General features: G+C 48.8%; 1 protein-coding gene across 1 annotated transcript; it reads right to left on the bottom strand.

Annotated features, from left to right (window-relative positions):
- Positions 1 to 5701: 5701 nt before the first annotated feature.
- CEND1 (cell cycle exit and neuronal differentiation 1) lies at positions 5702 to 6476 on the bottom strand. The gene has a single exon (XM_010564307.1). The coding sequence runs from the start codon at positions 6303 to 6305 to the stop codon at positions 5913 to 5915; it is 393 nt and encodes a 130-aa protein (XP_010562609.1). The 5' UTR covers positions 6306 to 6476; the 3' UTR covers positions 5702 to 5912.
- Between the last annotated feature and the right edge of the window lie 14248 nt (positions 6477 to 20724).

Here is a 20724-nt window from a genome sequence, read left to right as displayed (position 1 = left end):
CCACAGTAAGATGCTACATGGCTTGAGAAGGGAACCAGTATCCCTGCCCTAGCATGAAGTCACAGACTAAGAGGACCGAAGTGCAAGTATGTTGGATTTTCAGTCCTTTTCATAGCAAAGCATGCAAAAAGAGAACACAGCCTTTCAAAGTGCTGAAATTGTAAACTTGCCATTTCCCTTAATCACACAAAGTTGGTTGTAGAAAACTTGAGGTCGTCTTCTCGCTTCACTAACCCTTTAACATTGAACAGAGCCAGCAAAAATTAATTTGGAAAAGTCAGTTAGCAAAAGTTAATTTTCATGGCAGAGTTGGTCATTTTTGCTTTTGTCCAAGAAAAAAAAAAAACAAACAAAAAAACCAGAATTAGATAAGGTATAAAAAGTAACGTGTCTTTACCAAAACTGTTAAGATAATGAAATCATGCTTTTTCTCTCTGCATTTCTCTGTATTGTTTCTTGTACCCTCTCAGAATCACTGACCTGAAGCTTTCTGTAGAGCTGATTGAAATTACAAGAATTTCACATTTCAAATACATTTTTTCATTGCCTTCCTTTTTTGGTTTGTTTCTTGAAGAACAGTTTTTTCTCTCAAATCTTCAGGACTGTTAGTTTCAACCAATTCTAAGAACAGTTAGAAGGAAGCCGATTTCTAAACCGCACTGGCATTTCCAGAAAAGGAAGGGAATTTTTAAGGCAGAAGTCATCTCACCAACTCTAGTTTTTTTAGTTACACTGTTGTTGTTCATATGTAAATACTGATGTAGCTATAAGCACGGTTGTGAGCATGGCTGCCTCAGTTAATACCAGAGACTTCCGTTATACCCAGCAGAAGGGCTAAGGAATGTTTATGTCAGTTTTAAAAAAACATGCCATTGAAATGATTTTACATTTTATGATGACCTGCAATCGTATTCCTGGTGCCAATAAGATCTCAAAGGCCTGAGCAGAGCATGGTACAGCCAATGGAAAAATCTCCCTTGTTTTCAGTAGCCTATGGATCAACCCCTAAACTTTGATTCAGCAGAGACATAAACCGATTTTTAATTTATCACACAACCTAAGGGAACTAAGAAGTGCTTCAGGGCACGCGACTGTTCAAGCGCTTTAAGTATAAGCCCGAGAAGTGAACAGCACCTGCAAGAATGCATTCTTACCCTCCTGAAAATGCTGCTGCATTATTCTTTGGCTTCCAGATTTGTTTGCATCCTACTGCAGAACTCTTAGGAATAAAGGGACTTATCCATAGCGTATTAAATCAGTAGAAAGAAGAAGCAGAAGTGTAATCCATTTCATCTTTCTTAAAGCTAGAAGCTTCAAAAACCTTCTACCAAGTTGTCCAAGAGAGCATAATGACATCTTTATATTCAACTAAAACTTATGGCTCCTTAAAAATAGACTGAGATCAGGTGTAGTAATTGAATCTATAGTTTTAGTGATAAGCTACCATGTCTGAAGTCAGTTTTGCAAATTTATAAGTTGTAGACCTTATCAAAAGAGTAAACTAGCAATCTAGATCTCTTCAAATCCCAAGCACAGAATCTGATTAGTTTTAAGCATTAGTTCATTCTCCCCATGGAGATATCACTAGAAGGACTTCATATCACAAACACCACACAAAGAATAACATCAAGCAAATAACGGCATGTGCTCAGTACAAGAAAAGACAACTATTTATTTAGCACAGCGAGTTCAGTCATTTAAGCCTTCTCCTTTGACAAATTTGGTTTCAATCTCGCTTCAATTGAAAGAGGTGAATTTGCTCTTCTCAGCCTAGTTCTCGCTGGACTTTTTTTTTTTTTTTTTCTTCTCATAATGAAACCACTGCACAGCCTGGCACATTAAGGCAGAATAGGAGGTGTTTGCTAAGAGGATGTCATTTGCAAGTCAGGACTGAAGTGCGTTGCCCCAGCTGCGTGCTTTGGAGCTTGTATGGCATCTATGCTTGGTCTACCTGACTCAAATCAACACTAGACCCACACTTTGAAAAGCGCTACAACACAGTCCAGTATAGTTTAAAAGTGCCTTATTTTAAAGCAAGCCCACACGACTATCCAGGGAGGGGAACAGTAATTTTGAGCTTCTAGAACAAACGGGCACATCGTACATTCAGCAGTTCACTAGCCATACATTCTTTGCACTGAGAAGAAACGAGGACTGAAAAGGAATTCAGGTGCTGCATGGCATGATGCAAATGGCACAAAAAAGACACCACGGACACTTTGTGTGAATGCAGGGGAACAAATGAAGGGTCATCTCCAGGTTGGCTTGTTTTTTCCCTCCCCAGACTGCAGTAATATAAACATAATATGTATGTATACATACATATGCAGAATATTCTTCAAGGCAGGGTGGTGTATATACATACACACACACACAGCTGTTTTCCAAACCAAACTGCCAAAGAGGTGGGATACAGGTAGTGAATCTGGACAGCAGATGGCAATGTTAAGTGATCACAGTAAGTAGAAAATCCCTTATGAACAGGACATAGCATGTTCACTGCCTAGGGAGGGTTCGCATGTCGTTACATACCAGATGATGAGCTGCAGTCCCATCACCACCTCTGTGGTGTGTTTCTGGATGAAATTACTGGCCTTGGATCTGAGTGCTCTAAGGGCAGGGCAGGTTGAAGGGGGACAGAAATGGTTAAGGCCCATGTTGAGTGAGAACTGTTTTTCCCCTCTTCTGTTGACAAAGGTTAAGTCACAGAAATAAAAACACTTTAGAAAGTAAAATAGGAGATTCAAATGAAGCAGGTGTTTCTTTTTCCTCCCCCTGTATCTATCTGTCCTGGTCAGGGCAGAATAGATAGACACTGTATCTGTAATGTTGTCACACACTGCTAAAAAAAAAAAAAAAATCATATGCCAGGGCTGAGAGGGAGGGAACAGACAAGACAGGTAGAAGCATCTCTTGAAGACAGTCCTCCCACTTGAAAACCAAAGTCAATGTCTGAAAATCATCACCCTACTTTGCCAAAACATGAATCAGAGCAGGAGTGACCAACTTCCCTTCCTCATGAGCAATGTAAGCAAAATTTCTCTACAGCCAAGAGCTTTGTGCTTCAGAGATCTGAGGGAAGAGGAGCCCAGCAATAGCCATCCCCACATCCAAATCCTAGTACTTTGGATACGTTACTCTGTACCCAGTGGGCACAGGTCTCCCAGTCATGGACATCAGGTTCCTGGCAGGACTGCGCTGCAGTTTGCTTCTGGCTTATGCACCCAGATTTCTCTTGTAGGGAACCAGAATGCACAGTTCAGGGTGCAAGCAGGAGCAGGAGGAGCTGGTATGCAATGGGATCTCTCCCCACTGTGGCAAAAGGATATGCCCAGGGCACTGTCAGGGTCTGGGGGCTTTGCAGCACTCCCAGATTCTTAGTGTAGATGCAGCAGCCTCACCACATCCTCTTGCAAAGCCCTGCCACAGTCGCTGCAAGGGAGCTGTGCTGGGACTGCTTCTGAGCTGTATTCTCTCTCACATCTCTGCTTTCCAAATACTTTTCCTATTCCTTTTCTATTGTTTCCCCCCCCCCCCCCCCCAAATAACCTCTGAACATTTGCAAAACAGGATGAGGGGAAATCAGTCCTCTAGACAAGAGAGGTATTACAGAAACACCCCACCATGCCCCCTTCTGCTTCAAACCAAATAAATTCTCCAGGCTGCAAGTGACATACTGCTACTAGGAGACACATCCACAATATATGCAAAGAGTGCTTTAAGCTACCAGGATTTCACATGGGGCTGTAGCACTCGTGCCAAAAACCACTGTGAACCCAGCATGCCCACCCCCTGTCTCTGTACTGGTAAAGTTAGAGGTAGACATTAAACTTCAGCTGCATGCAGCCTGTTGTTCATCAGAAGACAGCATCTGATACTCCCAAAGGCTGTGCACCTTTGGGAATATTTTATGAGGCTTGGGGAAAAGAGGATGACAAAGCTCACCATAGGAATGGCCAGGCTGCATCAAAAGACCTTTTCTTTGGGGAAGCCACATGCATTCAGCAGACCAAATTTAGAGGTAAATAAGACAGACATGAGCCAAGAGAAGAATTGCCAGATCAGGTTATACACACGCACCATCTTATGCAGTAATCTTGCCAGAAGCAGATACTGCAAAGACAGTGCCTGAGGAATGTACACCTTTCTCTGGCCCTGTACCCACTGAATTTATACATCCAGGTTAGTTAAAGATGTATGACTAAGGCTCTTTAACTGAACTCACTCCACTTTGTCACAATCTCTTGCTAATCATCGCTCAAAACCCCTGCCCATTGGCTGCAGCTGAGCTCCAAGCTCTGCAGTTCTGACCCCGTCTAAGCTCTAACCTAATTTAAAAACAAAATGCAAGGTCTTTTTTGTAAGACTCTTTTGCAGCAGGGCAGTAGACAAGAGTAATCTAATGGAAACTTTCAGAATAAGATCTGCCCACCCCTTGGTGTTAGGGGAAGGGCATCAGCCAATGCACTGAACACCATCTCTTGTTGCCTACCTTCCTTCTCCCCCTCACAAGGTCTGGCTTTAAAGCCAAGGTACTCACCAACGAAACCAGGCTGTTCCTGAGGGCTGGGAATTTGTTTCCAATTCCAAAGTGTGAAGGAGTCACAAATCCCTGCTACCGTCATAGGAGAGAGGTAACAAATCCCCCTAGGACAGACGGACTTCCAGTGCCCTTGAACAGGATTTCCCTGGTATAAAGCAGGTCAGTGTTATTCTCATGGGGTCCCAGGTCCTCTCTGCCCCTAAAACCAGCTGATGTCTCCCTTTTTTCTACTTTCTCACGTACTGAAAAACCATAGCCTTCAGTGGGGAAAAAAATCAGGTGAAAGGCCTGATCCAAAGCCCAAAGAAATGAACAGAAAGAGTCCAGCTGACCTCGAGAGAGTTTGGACTGAGGCCATAGAATCCTGCAAAGCCCAGCCTAACTTTAGGAAATACTAGATCCAAAACAAAGTCTCTCTATCCCCAAACGCTGCCCATATGACCTTGATGAGCCATGGGATCCTGAAGGCTGCCTGCCAACATGCAAGAAACCAAGCAGATGGCAGCTGCTGCCTGCCCAAGGTTGGCATGGGACTTCGCCAGGTATCTCCATGCGCTAACTGCACTGTTGGTCACAGTACAGCCCCTCCGCTCACTCCCTCGCTGGCAGCTCAGCCAGAGAAATGACTTGATGCGACGTCCCAAGTTGCATACTCAGCTCTACCATGCTGCAGTCTCAGCCTCCGCCTGCAGCCAACCTGTTTTCTCTGGGGCGCTTTCGAGTTGGGTTCTTAAAAGTGGGTTGATGAGCAGCAGGTACACAAGACACCTATTAGAGATCACTCTTTGCTGTTTGGGTCAAGGAGCTGCCTTTTGCCTGCAATTGCCCAGTGCTTCCCCTGCCCCAGGGGTGCTAGATAAACACCAGCCCAACACACAGTGACAGGCAAACTGGGTCTTAGCACTAGGCTCCATCTCCCTTTACATCTTCTTTACCACAACCCAACTTAAAAATAAACCAAGCAGAAACCAAAACACAAAGCAGGGACTCTGGATGGGATGCAGAACACTTTGGACTTGAAAACAGGGGACTGCAAGAGAGGTGGGGGTGTCGCCAGGGGAGGACAGCAGGGGAGGGGAGGGGACACCGTCATTTACACCGATCAGGAGAAGCAGTAATCTATACACAGTGGTATAAGCCAAGATATATTACATGAAAGAACACACTGAGTGCATGGAGTTACCCACACTGGGTCAAACTGGCACAGTTGTCTTGAACAAGACTTTGGAGTTGCAGTTGGTGTTTGTTGTTGACCTATCTAGCTCACTTTATATATATATAGATATGTATAGAATTTTTCTGCATGCATTTGTCTCAAAAGGAGCTGTACAGCTGGGTTGGGTTTCTCATCCCCACCCTATCCCGGTCTTCATTTTTTCCGGGCTAGGAACGCCACTCCCACAATCACAGCAAGCGCAGCCACTGCCACTCCTCCAACGATGATCAAGGGCTTCATGTTGTCGAAGATGCTGCCTGGTGACTCCTCGGAGCTGTTTCCCTTGTGGTCAGAGTCAGGGGACTGGCCGGTGGCCTCTTGTGTCTCCGTGGCGGCGGGGCTGGGTTTCAGGTTGCTGTGGTTGTTCACGACGGCAGCATCACCACCTGCCTTCTTGGTGGCAGTGGCAGGAGCAGGCTGCTCTTTGGGGATCTCCTTCTTGTCTGCATTTGTGGCAGGCCCAGGGTTGGGCTTTTCTGGCTTTCCAGAGCTGGGGGCCTTGGCATCAGGTTTGTTTGCACTTCGGACGTTGCCTTTGGAATCCATCCCTACGAGTGCTGCGGGTAGCGACCGGACGCCACGCGTGTGGGGCTATCCCAGCTCTTCTCCTTTGCCCAGCTGCTGGAGAAAGCAGAGGAGTCACCTGAGCTCAACCCCTTGGAGCAGTTGTCTTGGGATGATTCTCACACTGGTGGTGTCCTATCTGGACATGACACAGCACCTGGAAGAGGAAGCAGAGCAATGAGAGGTCAGTGAAAGGACAGAGCAAGCCAGTCCCATTCTACCTGGAAGCAACAGAGGAGGACAGAAGACAAAACTGGAAAACTGTTGGCTCGCTCTTTAGAAACTGTGAGTTGTATTCAAAGCATCTACTACAGTGCCTGTACCTGCAAAAACATCAAACAAGTCAGACTGACTATCATCTATGGCTGCCACATCTAGGCTCCGCGTGTAATGAAGACAAGTCCATCCTGGCCATGTATGTGAAGCCATTTGTCAGTGACAAGATATACTCATGTCCAAGCAAATAAATATTACTTTTCGTTTGCTCACCACAGCTCCTTTCCTCCTGGGTAAGGAGAGAACATTTTGATCAATGGGAAAGCAGATCAATAGCTCCTCCCTGCTTGTATCTCGCTCTCCACCCATGTTTTTTCAGCATTATCCCAAGTTAAGTTTAGGAAGTGGTTAATATGTGGTCTTGTGTGATACTCCCCATCCAGACAGGTACTGCAGAAAAAACAGGATTAGTTCCTCAGTTATCACAGGTATCACAGCTACAAGGATTATTGCTGTCAGCATTTCTGGTGGAGCTACAGCAAAATAAGGCAAGCACGAAATCCTCAGCTGGTGCGAACCAATGTATTGACCCCAGTGCAACTGCATGAATTTACTGTACAGCTGGATCTCACAGTGATTGAGAGATCTCGCTCCTGTCTCCTCTTTGCAGTGCATTAGCTGGGCTTGCCTACAGAGTTGAGCAGGACGTCAGATGTACTGCAGGTGATTAGCTGGAGCCATTTTCCCCAGGGAATTGATGAAAGCAGCGAACAGCAGAGCCACACCCAGAGAATTCAGCAAATAGACAAAGTGGGCTTCAAATGGGTATAAAACCACAACAAAACCATCACCCCAGCAAGCCTCGCTAGGCAGCAATCTAGGCAGGGTGAGCCGGGAGATGGGGCTCCCACGGCTACACCTCTGCACAATGGGAGGAGAGGAGACAGCTGCTGGGCAGCTTGCCATCAGGCCTCCGATGGCGCAGCACCATGTCAACTTTGAGCTTGGGAAATAATGAGTAAACAGGAGGCAGCAGTCAGATCCGAGTCGCCTGCTTTATTACCTCCCTGCTGACCTTCAGCACTGCCAGGAGCCTGCCGAGAGCTTTCTGCCTGCTAAGTGAAATATGAGCTTATTAGCTGTCTGGATTTAGAAATAAAGAGGCTCCTCAAAAACCTCTACAGATACATGTTTCTTCCAAAGTGGCTCAGAGTGCAGATCACTCCTTTAATGACAGACAACAAGAATGTCCCAGGGTTGCAGCAATGGTCTGTGCTGCTGACTCTTCTGGGAAACAGGCTAACAAATGTGGTGGTTTAACCTCCATCTAGGAGGAAACACTGGCCTGGAGGAAACCTACTCACAGAAATGCCAGGTTTGGGTCCAGAGCAAAGCTGGCCAACATATTACAGCTTGGTATAAGACAGAAACTCCCCCTGCTCCTGCTCTCCCTTGTAAGCCATTGTTTGATGGCCACCATCTTCTCCAATGCCAGTCAACTGGAGTTGACTGAGGGAACTGCAGCACCAAAATCATGGAAGTCCATAGCTCTCATGCTATGCTCACCAGGCATGGTGACCGTGATATGCCATATACTGAAAAGGCTGTCTGAAAGGTTGGCAGTTATCCTAGGAGAATAGTCTCAGCTCTTCCTCTAGCATGGAGATGGAACAGGCACTTCCAGAAGGCTTTTCACAGGACCTACCTTACACACCTCCCTTAGAGAGGATAAATTTTAGCTGGGTAGTATTTGCTGAGATGGAGCCTGAAGTCTCCAAAAGATGATCCAAGTTGGCCAGTTTTGAAATAAAACATTGAAAGGTGAGAGGCAGATAATCTGCCCCCAGGGTTTCATAGCCAGTGTTAAGCAGGATAGTTGCTAATCTTCCCTTAGATTTTCAATTCAGCCTAACTCCAAGCTCTTCCCATGGAGATAAAAAAAAAAAAAAAAAGAAGGAAAAAAAAATCAAACCAGCCCTTCACTTGTTTAAAAAACAGCAATCAAATTTCCCTAGCAGCTCTGTGTGGGACAGAACTACTTTGGGTGTAAAAAAAGCATACTCTCTTTGACTGCAGCTAAACAATACTTACATTTCTGAGTTTGTGATATTAAACCATTCTGGAAACCCAAAACACCAGCACTGTCCCCTCATGCTTCACTGAAGATGTATCATACACTCGGGCATCTAGTACCAAACAGTCCCAGATACTCACCAAGCTTCAGACCTTCTCTGTGGCTTGGGACTTGGTAGATAAACATAAGGTCCTGTCCTAGTGCAAGAATATTTTCCTCTCCTTGTTCATTTTGTAATATTTCTGTAGATACCACCTGCCTCACCTTTTCCTTCCTACTGCCTCCAAAGAATATTCATACTGCTCTGCTCAGTAGAAATCTTATGTAGATCCAGGGTGGAGGCTGCACACAGTCACTCACAGGACTCTGCTCTTCTGGCTTGGGAGCAATTTATCCTCATTTTACATCTGGCGCAATGACGACAAAGAAATAGTAAGTGGAGCCCAAGACTGAAACAGGCTTAGAGGTTAAAGCAGGAAGAGTCAGATTCATCATGTCATAAATATTAAATTACCTGCTTAGTCACTTTGATATCAATTAGCTGGGCTACTCACACACTCTCTAGTATTTGTGCAGTTTTACTGTATGAACCAAGCATTAAACTGCTGCTGCTTTCTCTAGGAAAGCTATGTGCAGCCTACGGAGATGGTAGGGGTAAATCACAGAGGGGGCAAACTGGCCCCTTTGCTGAGAAATGGGGACTCTGTGCAGCTCAAGTACCTCACAGATTATCCACACCCCTCATTGATCAGATCTGGTTTCCAGATTCCTGGAAGCAGGAAAGCTGTTTTTGCTCAGAGCCTACACTGTGCCATGGAGCCTTGTCCCACATCCATGCCCTGCACTGCTACAAACAGCTCATTAAAGAATTTCTTGATTTCTAAGTGTGTTTCCACTAAAAGCAATGCAAGCCCCCCATGCAGATTAGAAAAGGTTTTAAAAGATGTAGAAACCAAGCTAAACCAAAAATCAGTATCAGCAGTTCTTAAGCATCCACGTGAAAGGGCTTTCTGCCAGTGGCTTTCCATCACTGGAACCAGCCACAGAATTGCCCAGCATCTCTCCAGGCCCTTTGGCTTGGTTGAGCTGATGCTGTCAAACACTGCATCTGAGAAGCTCAAGCACCCTTTCTGCCCCCAACAGCTGCAGCACAGCTACCAGAGCCACTGGCTGGGTTTGCATCATGCTGGCTTGCAGCCATCTGTGCTGCCCTCTTCCTCCTCCTCTTGACCCAAGGTACTCTTAGCAGCATCCTCTTCCATCATAGTACTTAACCCTCTTCTGTATGATATTAGCTACGTCCCAGTCAGACTCCCTACCTTGGGTATCATCCCCTCTTTCCTTTTGCTCTCCTTCCCCTTTCCAGTCCTGTGCTTTCAAGGGCATGAGCATGTGCTCATCTTTAAGCACTTCTGTGTCCCACAGACTGCAAAGAAAGATGCTTTCCTCATTTTCAAAAACTAAGCCTGCACATAGAGATGTGATGGTTTTTTCCCCAGCCCTTTGTCTCCTCCTCTTCCCTCATTCCATCACACAAAGTTTTTTTTCTAATGGCCTGTTTCTCCACCTTTGCTTTCTTCTTTATAGGTCCTCACATCTATTTATTCCTCCCTTCTCTTTCCTCCTCAGTTGCTGTCTCTGCCTGTCTACCCATTCCTCCCCCTTCCAGCTCCCTCTCTGCCTCCCACACAGACAGCAGCACTTGAGAATAAGGTTTTTCGAGAAAGAGGCTTCCTTCCCTCCCTCCTTCGCCCCCATGCTATTTTCTTTGTTTAACAATCTGTGCCTTTTCAGGGAGGTTTTCACTTGCCAACAGCTAACCAGCTCTCTCCCAGGCTGGGAAGAGGGAGCAGAGATCATTAAACCAGTGATCAAAGAGAAAAAGGAAAAGAAAAGCCCTCCGAATCCCTGCTGCTGCAAAAAACGGCACACAAGCACCACAGCCCTCCTGGGATGCTTCTGGTTGTTGCAGCTCTCAAGGTCAGTACAGACTCACCAGTGCAACAAGCTGGCCCCAGCCAAAGCAACGGGGCAGACATAAGGAACAGCTTTCCCTGGCTCCCTGAAGGGCACCTTTTCTGCCTCACCCCCCCAGCAAATTAGCAAATACATCTATTCATCTGTCTCCTGTGTGCGCAGATGAAAGCCGCATCAATCCTGTGCTGAATGGAGCAGATGAGTCATTGCTTTATCGTAACATATCACTGTTAGAAGGTCCTCTTCCTTCTGCAGAGACCAGCCCCATCCCCCAGCCCTATAATCTTCCCCCCACTGTTTCAAGTTGGAAGGAAAAGCCAGCAGCTTTGCAAGACTGAGCAGCTGCTACAGCGTTTTGGGGTCTGGGGTGCAGTGAGAAGCTGCACCCCCACAGATGTGTGTAGGGTCACAGCAGTGCTGAGCACGGGGCTCATATGTAGGGTTTTTCCCTCCTTCATGAAAAGCAGACCATTTCCATTGGGTCCTCAGCTGCCACACTGATAGCAAGAAAGAATTCAACCAACACAGCGGGGTTATGTACCTGAATTTATACTTGCAACAAAGGTCCATCCACATGCTCCAGGTGTCCTCCAGCTGAAAACAGCAGTCTCCAGAATAGCTACTGACCATCTCTGACCTACAGCAATGCCATGCAGAAAGAGCCAGAGATGGCAGAAAAGACCTTGTATATCCTCAAATCATCTTCCTTACCCCCTAATCTCCCCTTCACTTCTTTGTCATTCCCACCCGTCTGGAAAAAAGGCATGAAGGTTTTCCTTTTGGGGGCAAAAAGGCGAGTTATAAGTACCAAAGCCCCATTCACTTCAGTAGCATGGCCTGTGTTGGCTTTTGGGCAAAGAATTAAATGGGTCCCTATTACTAGGCAAGCATTAATGCTTCTTCCTGCCTCAACTCCACTATCAGCCCCCAAACCCTTTAGACTGAAGCAGCTGAACCATGGCAAAGACCATCCCACAACTCCACACTGCTTGAGCCAGGCATGGTAGCAGTCTGCTTAATTCCCATGGGCTGGGGACAGAGGTCATCTGCAAGGAGACAAGGTACACAACAAAGCCTGCTCTCAATTCCCTTTGAAAGGACATAGCTGGAAGTCAGTGAGAGTTGAAAGCACTCAGCGGTGCTGGAGGAGATGGCTTGTGCCTCTCAGGACCAGGCCCCTCCTTCCTGAAGCTAAGGGAGGACTTTGAACCTGAGAACACAACACCCAACACAGTCATCCTCATATTCTTCAGTCAATTGCTCTTACACCACCACAGTGAAAGGTTTTCAGTGTCACGGAGGAAGAACGTACGCTGAATACCAATTAATTTCAGGTCCCTTCAGCAGGTTCTGTCTCAGCTGGCACACTTGCATTTGGCCATTTAAGACCAAACTAGCTTTCTAAGGGACAGAAAATGGCCCTCTTCTCAGACAGCTTCCCTTTGGTGAGTGCAATTTGCACCTGCCAAAACTGGCTCACAGGATTGAATTACCATCACAGATTCAGGCGCTGGCACCAGCTGGTGAAGAGCAGGTAATTTTAGACTTAAGTCTGCAGATTTTGTTCCTGTGGCAGTCTGTGCACACACACAGAAAATTAGAATTTGGCCACTTCAGAGAAGCACCTGAAAACAATAACTTCCTGAAAAAGGGAAAAAGAAAAAACAAAAAAGTAGTGTTCTGACTACAAAAGGTAAGCCAGCTATGAGCTGAAGTGCCAGGCTTTTAGAAATTGGGGGTGTTACTGGGGGTATCGAGTGCTGCCACAGGCTTCCTACATAACCTTTGCATGTCACAAACTCTCCCCTTGAGTGGAAATCAATATGATACAGGGGGCTGAACTCGCCAGTGCGAGACCCTCAGATGCAAGACAGCATGGTCATATGGAGTATTACCATCACCAGAGAAGTCTTAACTGAAGCGGTCAGAGGAAAATCAGCTGGAGCACATGGCTAAGGTGAGTTCATGATGTGCTCAGGAAAGTGCCAAGTAAAAGGTAGCTTGTTCTGACAGATTTAGGCTTCTCCAAAGAGGTCTGAGGTTACTGGCCACCCATGAGGGCAATGCCAGTTCATTGCCACTTGTCATTTTATGGCAAAAGAAGAAATAGGCTGCAATCAAGCACATTGCCCTGGAGAAGTGATAATTTCAGAGGCATAGGGTTTGGGGTGTCCCTCCTAAGATCCTGAGGCTTAAGACCATTCTCACCTCCTTTTCTTCTCCCAAAGATTAGCAAATCTCTCCATGCACCAAAGTGGCTTGGAAGAGAGTTAAGAAAAGGAGGGACTGTGAGCATGGGCTGAAATGAGCAGACTGCAGGAGGGAGTGCAAGTGCTGGCTAGCTGAACTGAACATCATGTAAGAAACCATCAAAACCCATCTAAAAAAAAAAATTAAAAAAAATCAGGATTTGTCCCTCCACAGCTGCTAGCTGAAGGCAGGGCTGGAATCACACTTCTGAGTTATTTTAGGGTGGAAATGAGAATCAACTTGCTGACTCACAGCCAGGCTAGCCCTACTTTTCCCCTATGGTATTCACCTTAAAAAAAAAAAAAAAAAGTCAGTGGCTCAAACGGAGCACCTCCACTGTCCTTTGAGGATATCTGCCCATCAAAGAGTTTGTATCAGTCACCAGGGCATCCCACCACTTCTGGAAACCCAAGGAGAATCATCAGTCAGTCATGTCTTTTCATTTATGTAGCTCTGCTTCCTTTTAGTATCTGTTCACCCAAGCTGTTCGGTATCTTCTGTCTCTGCCTTCCTTTCATTTGGCCACAGAAGCCCAGTTTCACCAGTCTGATCTCCTCAGATGCGCTCTTCCATTTCTGCAGTTGCTCCTGCAGCCTTGCCCCTGCTGCAGGCTGAACTCCTCAAGTGCCTGGCCAGACTCAGACCCAACAGTTTAGATTGAACATCCCCCTATCTCTTCTGGAAACACCTTGCCTGAGATCCTAGGATCCCATTCACCTCTTCCAGGCAGACAGCTCATCCTTAGCCTGCAACCAAGCCGGATGGCTGGTGCAGCATAGGGAAGGAATAAACAGCGACTGATTTGTGGGAGGCTGAGCTCATGCAGCAGCTGTGCTCAGTGGGAAACGACGAGGCCTCATTTTCCACCTTGCTCATTAACTTGTGCACACAACAAATAGACCTTTGCTCTCCATAAAGAAATACCGGTCTGTGCCAAAGGTGGCTGAACTGTTTTTCTCTGGCACAGCAGAGGGAGATCCTTCCCCTGCACTCTGCCCATCCCACGGGTGCCGGCCAACAGTGGTCATTACAGCTGGTCAGGCTATTCATGCTGGAGAGGGCTTGCATGTGGTGTTAGTGAAAAGAGATCAATGGTAGGCAAAGCCTAATTCCGCCCCCCCCCCCCCCAAAGGGGGGGGCGGCGGAGGGCCCCAAGGGGGTCAATGCTTAGGCTCTTGACCTTCTTGTCTAACCCCTAAGTAATGCAGCTTGGAGGACCAGACAGTGTCCTTTGGAAAGTGTCCTCAGGGGTCTGTGCCTGTTTCCTCTGCCGTATGGCGAGTGATCCGTCAGGGCTGTAAAGATTTGTGTTCAGTCCCCTGCCCCAACCCAGCCTCCTTCTGCAACTGAGCAGTGTATTTTGTTTCCCAGTACTTCAACTCCCCATTTCCAATGGGGACAAATAGCAGTTCTCCCCCTTTCTGAGCTGCTGGGGGAATAAACACGTTAAAGGCAGTGAGATGCCAGGCAAGCACCTAAGGTAAGTGACGGCAGAGTAGTCTGACTAAGCCTTCCCCCCCCCCGCCATCTCCAAGAAGTGCTGTGAAGACAGATGAGGTAATGCAGTGCCTCTCAGTATTACCATAAATATTAAAACAGCTTTACATAAGGAGCTTGTGTTCGTTCAGCTGCTGTGGGCAGCTCCCCAAGGAGGATTTTAGCTCCCTTACAGTCTATTTTGGCCCCCCCCACCCCTGACGCAACGCACAGTAAATGTGATAAAACACAATGCAAGCAGGAGTTGCTTGTGGTAGGTGCCTTTAAACAGCCTCAGTGCACCAGGATCGGGCTGTGCTGGGAGACTGCTGTGTTTGCCAGCCCTCCCAAAGCCAAGCCTTGGAGACAGCAGCACCAAGTTACAGCAACCACTGTTGACCCACTTCACGCTGATGAGATATTTATGAATCCTTTTCCCAATCTGTTGTTTGCTACTCCCCACATCCCTCCCCCCGGCCCTGGATTAAACATTTCCCTCTCAAACAAGCCCTTTGAATCTTGACATGGAGAGAGTCAGATGCTGAAAGTATTTTAACAGGCAGGAGCAGCAGCTTCAAATTGCTGCCACAGGGGGACATTTGCCAGCAAAGCCTCCGCTCCACGGTTGCGTCAGTCCTGCGGCTGCACCGAGACCCAGCGCTCTCATTGCCTGTCCATCTGGTGCTGCCAAGGACCAGAAGTGCCCCACACACAGTCCCCAGAGCGTGGCCAGCCTTGCAGGACCCTACCCCTCATTCCCTGTGCCACCGAGACATGTCACCTCTCTCCTAGCCTGGGTGATGCATCAGTGCTCAGAAGTTGAGTTATACCTGGCACCAAGGCAAGGTGTGGGAACAGGACAGGCTCCTGTAGCCCAGCAAAATAGGCTTTGTCTTGCATACGCAAAGGGAACGGCTGTGGGATGCAGACCCTGGGCACCCCGGTGGGCCACCAACTGCACAGAGATGGGGCAAAGTCCCAGCTTGCAACACAGGTGCCAGTGTCCTCTCCAGAGGCTGCCCTGCCACAGCCCAGCCACGATCCCCATACAGGTGACACAGCATTTCAGAGCCCCGCAGCCAGCCCCGATACACCCCCCACCAGCACAAGCCCAGAAAAAGGCTAAATAGCCTTTTTCTACATCATGACTTCTGCAGAAGATGACATCTGAGCCAAGCGTCACATCTGCAAGCCACACTTGTCCTGACCCCAAAGATCTCGCTGGGATGGACGTGGCAGACATTTTATTCTCGGAGAGATGGAGGCGACATTGCAGAGACACACGCCATGCTCCTGCCAGGGGCTTTACTTTTGTTCTTTTCTTTTTTGAGCCCCAAAACACAGCTCTAACCTACACTGTTCAAGCACTCTGCCTGTACATAGCCATGTACATAGCAAGAACATACTCCACATTTTTGTTCTGTTGTCTTCTTTCACCCTGTGTGAAAATAAAGCAATAAGAACCATGAGAAAAGGTAAACCTGACTGACTCTGCCCTTAAGCCCGCAGCATCGAAGGAAGGACAGCTTGCTGCTATTTCACCCTGCCCTTCAGCAGACCCACAGCGAGCTCCCGTTGCACGTTTCCTGCTGCACCGTCCGCAAAAGCTCCTTCCAGGGCACCTCACGGGCACAAACCTGGCCACCTCTGCAGCAACCCAGGCTGAAAAGCACTTGCAGTTCACTTCAGCTTCCTGCCCACAGCTCTATTAAAAATAGACAGGCTGCTGCCAAAAAACCCCAGCCAAGCCCACTCCTTCCCTCCTGCATCAGAGTGCTCACCACACGCAGTTCCAAAGGGGCAACTCATCACCCAAACTCAGCGTTGCCCGGCACCCTGTGCTAGTACAGACACAAAACCAACACAAACCTCTTTCTCATGCCTTGCCTTACTGCTGCGCCAAAACATAGCAGAAATCAGCAAAGCGTTACTACAACAGCCTGGGGAAATAGAGGATTTTATCTTAAACTCTCCAGTGGTGCCAATCACATGCCCTGACTGATGTCCGTAGGGGTGGGCACTGAGTTAACACCAGCATGGACCCGTCAGCAAGAGAAGTCATGCCTGGCAAGGCTGTACAACCTGCCTGGTCACCTGCTCAGGTGCCACCAGCCCTCGCCATGCAGCTGGACCAGCTGCACTCTCAGCCACAGTTCACAGCAAAACCATTTCTAGAATTATAAAGAATCTGAAAATACTGTGCTGAAATTAGGTTGGAAATATCTTTCTGCTGCAAAGCCTGGCTTCTCAGGATTGTAACACAGTGCAGGGTCCCCCAAAACGGGACTGTCATAACTAAAACAATTTCAGAGCACCTCACTTTGCTGTGCTATCCTAGCTTTAATCCTGGGTTTGAGCCCCCCTCAGACACAGAATCAAATACTCTTTTTTCCCACTTGATAGTTCCTTTTTTTGTAGTGGAACAAGACTGTAGCTTTTACCCTTCAAGAATCACGAGGTGTTAGATCTTAAGCCTCTCCCTGACAGGACTAAGCATCACTCACCCCAAGACAGAAATTTAGGGGAACAAAGGAAAGGGATTTCAGCCAGGATTACTTTTTTCCATGGCAGCTATTTGGCAGGACACCAGACTGAAGCACTGGAGTAGTTTCAACGGGGGGTGATTCAGGAGGTGCAGCGGAAGGTGTGCACAGGCAGCAACGTGAACCACAGAGCCTTAACCCACAAGCGTGGCATCTCGCAGGCAGGCATGGGCAGATATCTGGGTGTACCCTGCGTCCCAGACTGCTGTGCCACCCCTGCATCCTACCCTGGGCACCTCCCCCCTTCTTGGTTTTTGCCACACTCAGCATTTTGCAAACACACTCATTTTATTTCTTTATAATGCTTTTCCAGCCCTCCCAGAGCCAGTGATTCAATATCAGCAGCTCCGTGGCACTGGGGACAAGTTGCTGCACCGAAAGGTGGCACGTCCCTTCCTGGGGACAGGCTGGCACCTCCTGTGAGATCAGAAAGCAGGGCACCAGAGCCCAAAAGCCCCAGCAGAAGCTGGCCCAGCAGCCTCCTGTTGCAGCCCTGCTAGTGAAAAGGTAATTATCACCCTTCCAACCACAGCTTCATAGCTCAGCATCTGCGACACCCCCTCCTCCATCACATGGAGGTCTGCATCACTTTTGGCTCTGCTCAGCCATTCTCCCAGAGAGCTCCTTGCTCCAGGAGCGAGGTTACTGCCACCCCCAAAATGCTCAGGTCTCCCCAGGGAATAGGTAAGTCATTCCCCACAACATCCAGCCTAACACCCAGGCTGGGGCCACAGAGCAGGTCTCAGTTCTCTGCTCAGCATTGGGTCTGCAATGCCATCTCAGAAATAATGTTGTGGCAGGGTCAGAAAGTGTTTCATGCCTCCTTTCTGCCTCTTAGAGAAGGGTGTACAACTCATTCCTTTCCACCACGAAGCCCTACTCTTTACACTGAGCCTGCCAGCACTTGGGAAGCTGCCTTAGCCAAGAGGGCAGATGTTTCCAATTTGGGGTGCTGCTCCCCAAGAAGCTAGGAACTACTACCCAGATGCAGAAGGTTGATTTCCTTTCTAAACAGATCAATGCTTTTAGGGCCCATTCCTGACAGTCAGGAAGTTCTGTATCTCTCAAATGCAATAGCCACAAGCAAAAAAGATGAGGGAGATGATCATCTCTGACACAGTAAAATAGCCCCAACCACTGCAGTAAGCAGCAGCAGATTTAACAGCCCTCTTCAGCTTATGGGCATCCCAACTAATCCATCCCTTCTGACTGATGCAGGACTGCACCAGGCTCTCGTGGCATAACCCTCCCTCGTGGCTCAGCTGTGGCTGGCAAAAAAATTACAGAGGCAATTCTGCATGTGCAGAGCCAGGTCCCGAATCTGACAGCCCACAGATCTGCAGGCACCAGCCTGAAAACTGTTGCTTTGCAGCTGAAATGTAAGAAGCCACTGCAGGCAGATGAGGGAACAATTCAGCACAAGGCAGTGACCTTCCAGGGAGGCTCCTGGCATGCTCTGGGGTAAAGCCCCTCACTTACTTTGTACAGCAAAACCAGGGTGCTCGCTCTCCCTCCCTGCAGAAAGCTGGAGAGGATCTGGGGGAAGGATGGCCAATGCACCTCCAGCACAGAAATGCTTGCTCAGAGCTCCATCCCTCCCATCTGCCTGTCCCCATGCCCAACCAAGGATGGGGAGAGTGTGCCAGGGTGTTCGCCAGCCCCCAGTCCTGGCAGCCTGCCAGCGGAGGGGATGGATGCAGAGGGACGAATATCCGCATTTACGGGAATTCTAGATTTTCTTCCCCCGTCCTGCCACAATATCACAGGGTTAGAGGCTGGTGTTGGGCACCGTGGCTGAGAAAGGAAAGATGGAAAATGCTGAAGGTCAAACCCGTGAAGGTCAGACTTTTGGAGGTCAGTCCTGAGATGGAGCAGGAAACTCAATCCAGCGTAGTCCATCCTCCCTCTCCTGACAGCATCCTGCCCAAGCCCCACCCAGGAAAACGGGGCTGCAACACGGAGGGCTTCCTCCTCTTGCCCCAATGCCAAAGTTTTGCCAGGCTGACCTCGATTAAGAATAAAAATCCTATTCCTCCCCCCCCCAACCCCATCAGAAGCTACCAGATGGTCAGAGAACTAAGCAGGAGCAGGGACCAAATCAACAGGTCTCTGCAAACGTACAGGGCACGGATGAACATAGATGTGCAGAGAGGCAGGGACATCACACTGAAAAGCCCAAGACATCCTCCCCCTCATGCATTTCATCCCTGGGAGCACACACCTTGAAAGAAGAGCCCTGGTTTGGTGTCCTCTTCCCTCCCGTTCATTTGGTGCTATCTTCTCCCTATAGCTTAAAATAGGCACTATTGCCTCTGTCATCTCTCTCCATTTTGAATTTTTTGGGGGCAGATTTCCCTTTGCGAGCTCCTTTCCAGCACAAGGCAGGGGTCATATCAAAGGATATCCCTTTGATATCAAAGCCCCCCTGCTTCACAGAACAACCCCCAGCTCCTTCCTTGGGAAAGGTGAAGGCTCACAGCCAGGGCTGCTGGCTGTTCCGAGCTGTGCTTGCCTCCCGCCTCAGGATTGACAGCAATTATACAGAGGCATTAAACCCATCCAGAGTGAAGGGTAAACAAACACCACCGCCCATGCAGACGGGAGAGGAAACGCAGCTGGAAACCTGATCAAAACCTTTCAGGGAGGTGTACAGGCTTTCCTGCCAAGGCTGGAATGTTTCAGCTGGGAATGCCGCTTCCCCTCCACCCTCCCGGCTGCCCCGTTTCCGGCACATGGCCGGCTCCACTTCTCCATGCTCAGAGCCGTTTTGCCTCCAGAGCCCTTCTAAAAAAAAAAAAAAAATTAAAAAAATCAAACCCAGCTCTCTATCCCAGGGCTGCTGCTTCCCCCTCGCTGAAGCCTGGTGGCAGCTGGCAGTGGCCAGCCCAGCTCGGATCAGACAAGCACAGCACATCCCGCAAAGGCAGCCAAGGAGATCACAGGTACGGGGAGGCAGCGGGCAGGCAGGCAGCAGGCAGGCTCCCACGCACTTGGCATTTGCGAAAATGCCTTCTCTGGCTGCCTGACCTTCAGGGAGCAGAAGAGGGGATCTGGGGTGGGAAGGGAGCTGCTCGGGGCCAGCCATCCTCACTGCGCTCGTTGTTTTGGGTTAAAGAAAAAGCACTGTCGCCTATTAACAGGGAGAGCTGCGTGGGTACGTGCTCCCGAGCCAGCCGGCGTGGCAGCCCCCGGCCTCCATCCCAGGCAGCTGTGAGGAGGCAGACACTCACCTTGACCAGGTAGATCCGCGTCTCAAGGTGACATGGTGAAATAGAGCAGGAACGCTGCACGTTGCTCCGCTGATAGCTAGGGACCCCCGGCGGCTCTGCCCCCTCGTCCCCCCAGGCATGCACGGAGGAAAGCAGCAGCCCTTACCTTCTGTCCTCCGGCTGAAGGAGTCACACCTTGGGAGCTGGCTCTTGCGCAGAGAGGAGGGAGGGAGGTGGGGGGGGGAATTGGGAGTTTCCCACAATGCACCTCTGCAGACCGCATGAAGATGGAGAGCAGGGGAAGGGGGGGGCTGACAGCGCTCCAATCCGGAGGGAAGGGCTGGGACTTTTTGGGGGGATGGACAGGATGCCCGGGGGGGGCCAGCAGGGTGGCTAAGGCAGGCCAGCTGCATCTCCATATCCCCTGTTATTTGGGGCTGAGCCATGGCTTGCTGGCTCTGCGATTCGGGGCTGTCCCTGCAGCACTGAGCCCTCTGCCTGCTCCTCCAAAGCCTGCCCGGGTTTGCAGCAATTATAGTGAATATAGCCACAAAGGAGGGGGCGGGGGAACACACTGGGGAAAATGGGAGGGGGGCCAGCCTGATAAATTGGGATGCTTGTGTGTAGACAAGAGGAAAAAAGGAGTATGCCCCCCC

The sequence above is a fragment of the Haliaeetus leucocephalus genome, unplaced genomic scaffold (assembly GCF_000737465.1).
Source record: "Haliaeetus leucocephalus isolate CR32 unplaced genomic scaffold, Haliaeetus_leucocephalus-4.0 Scaffold177, whole genome shotgun sequence".
Classification (NCBI taxonomy): Eukaryota; Metazoa; Chordata; class Aves; order Accipitriformes; family Accipitridae; genus Haliaeetus; species Haliaeetus leucocephalus.
The sequence above is the reverse complement of the archived record's forward strand: the minus strand, read 5'-3'. Positions and strand labels throughout refer to the sequence as shown.

Coding starts and splice junctions, on each gene's coding strand:
- CEND1 (XM_010564307.1), bottom strand. CDS start 6,305: ATGGATTCCAAAGGCAACGTCCGAAGTGCAAACAAACCTGATGCCAAG.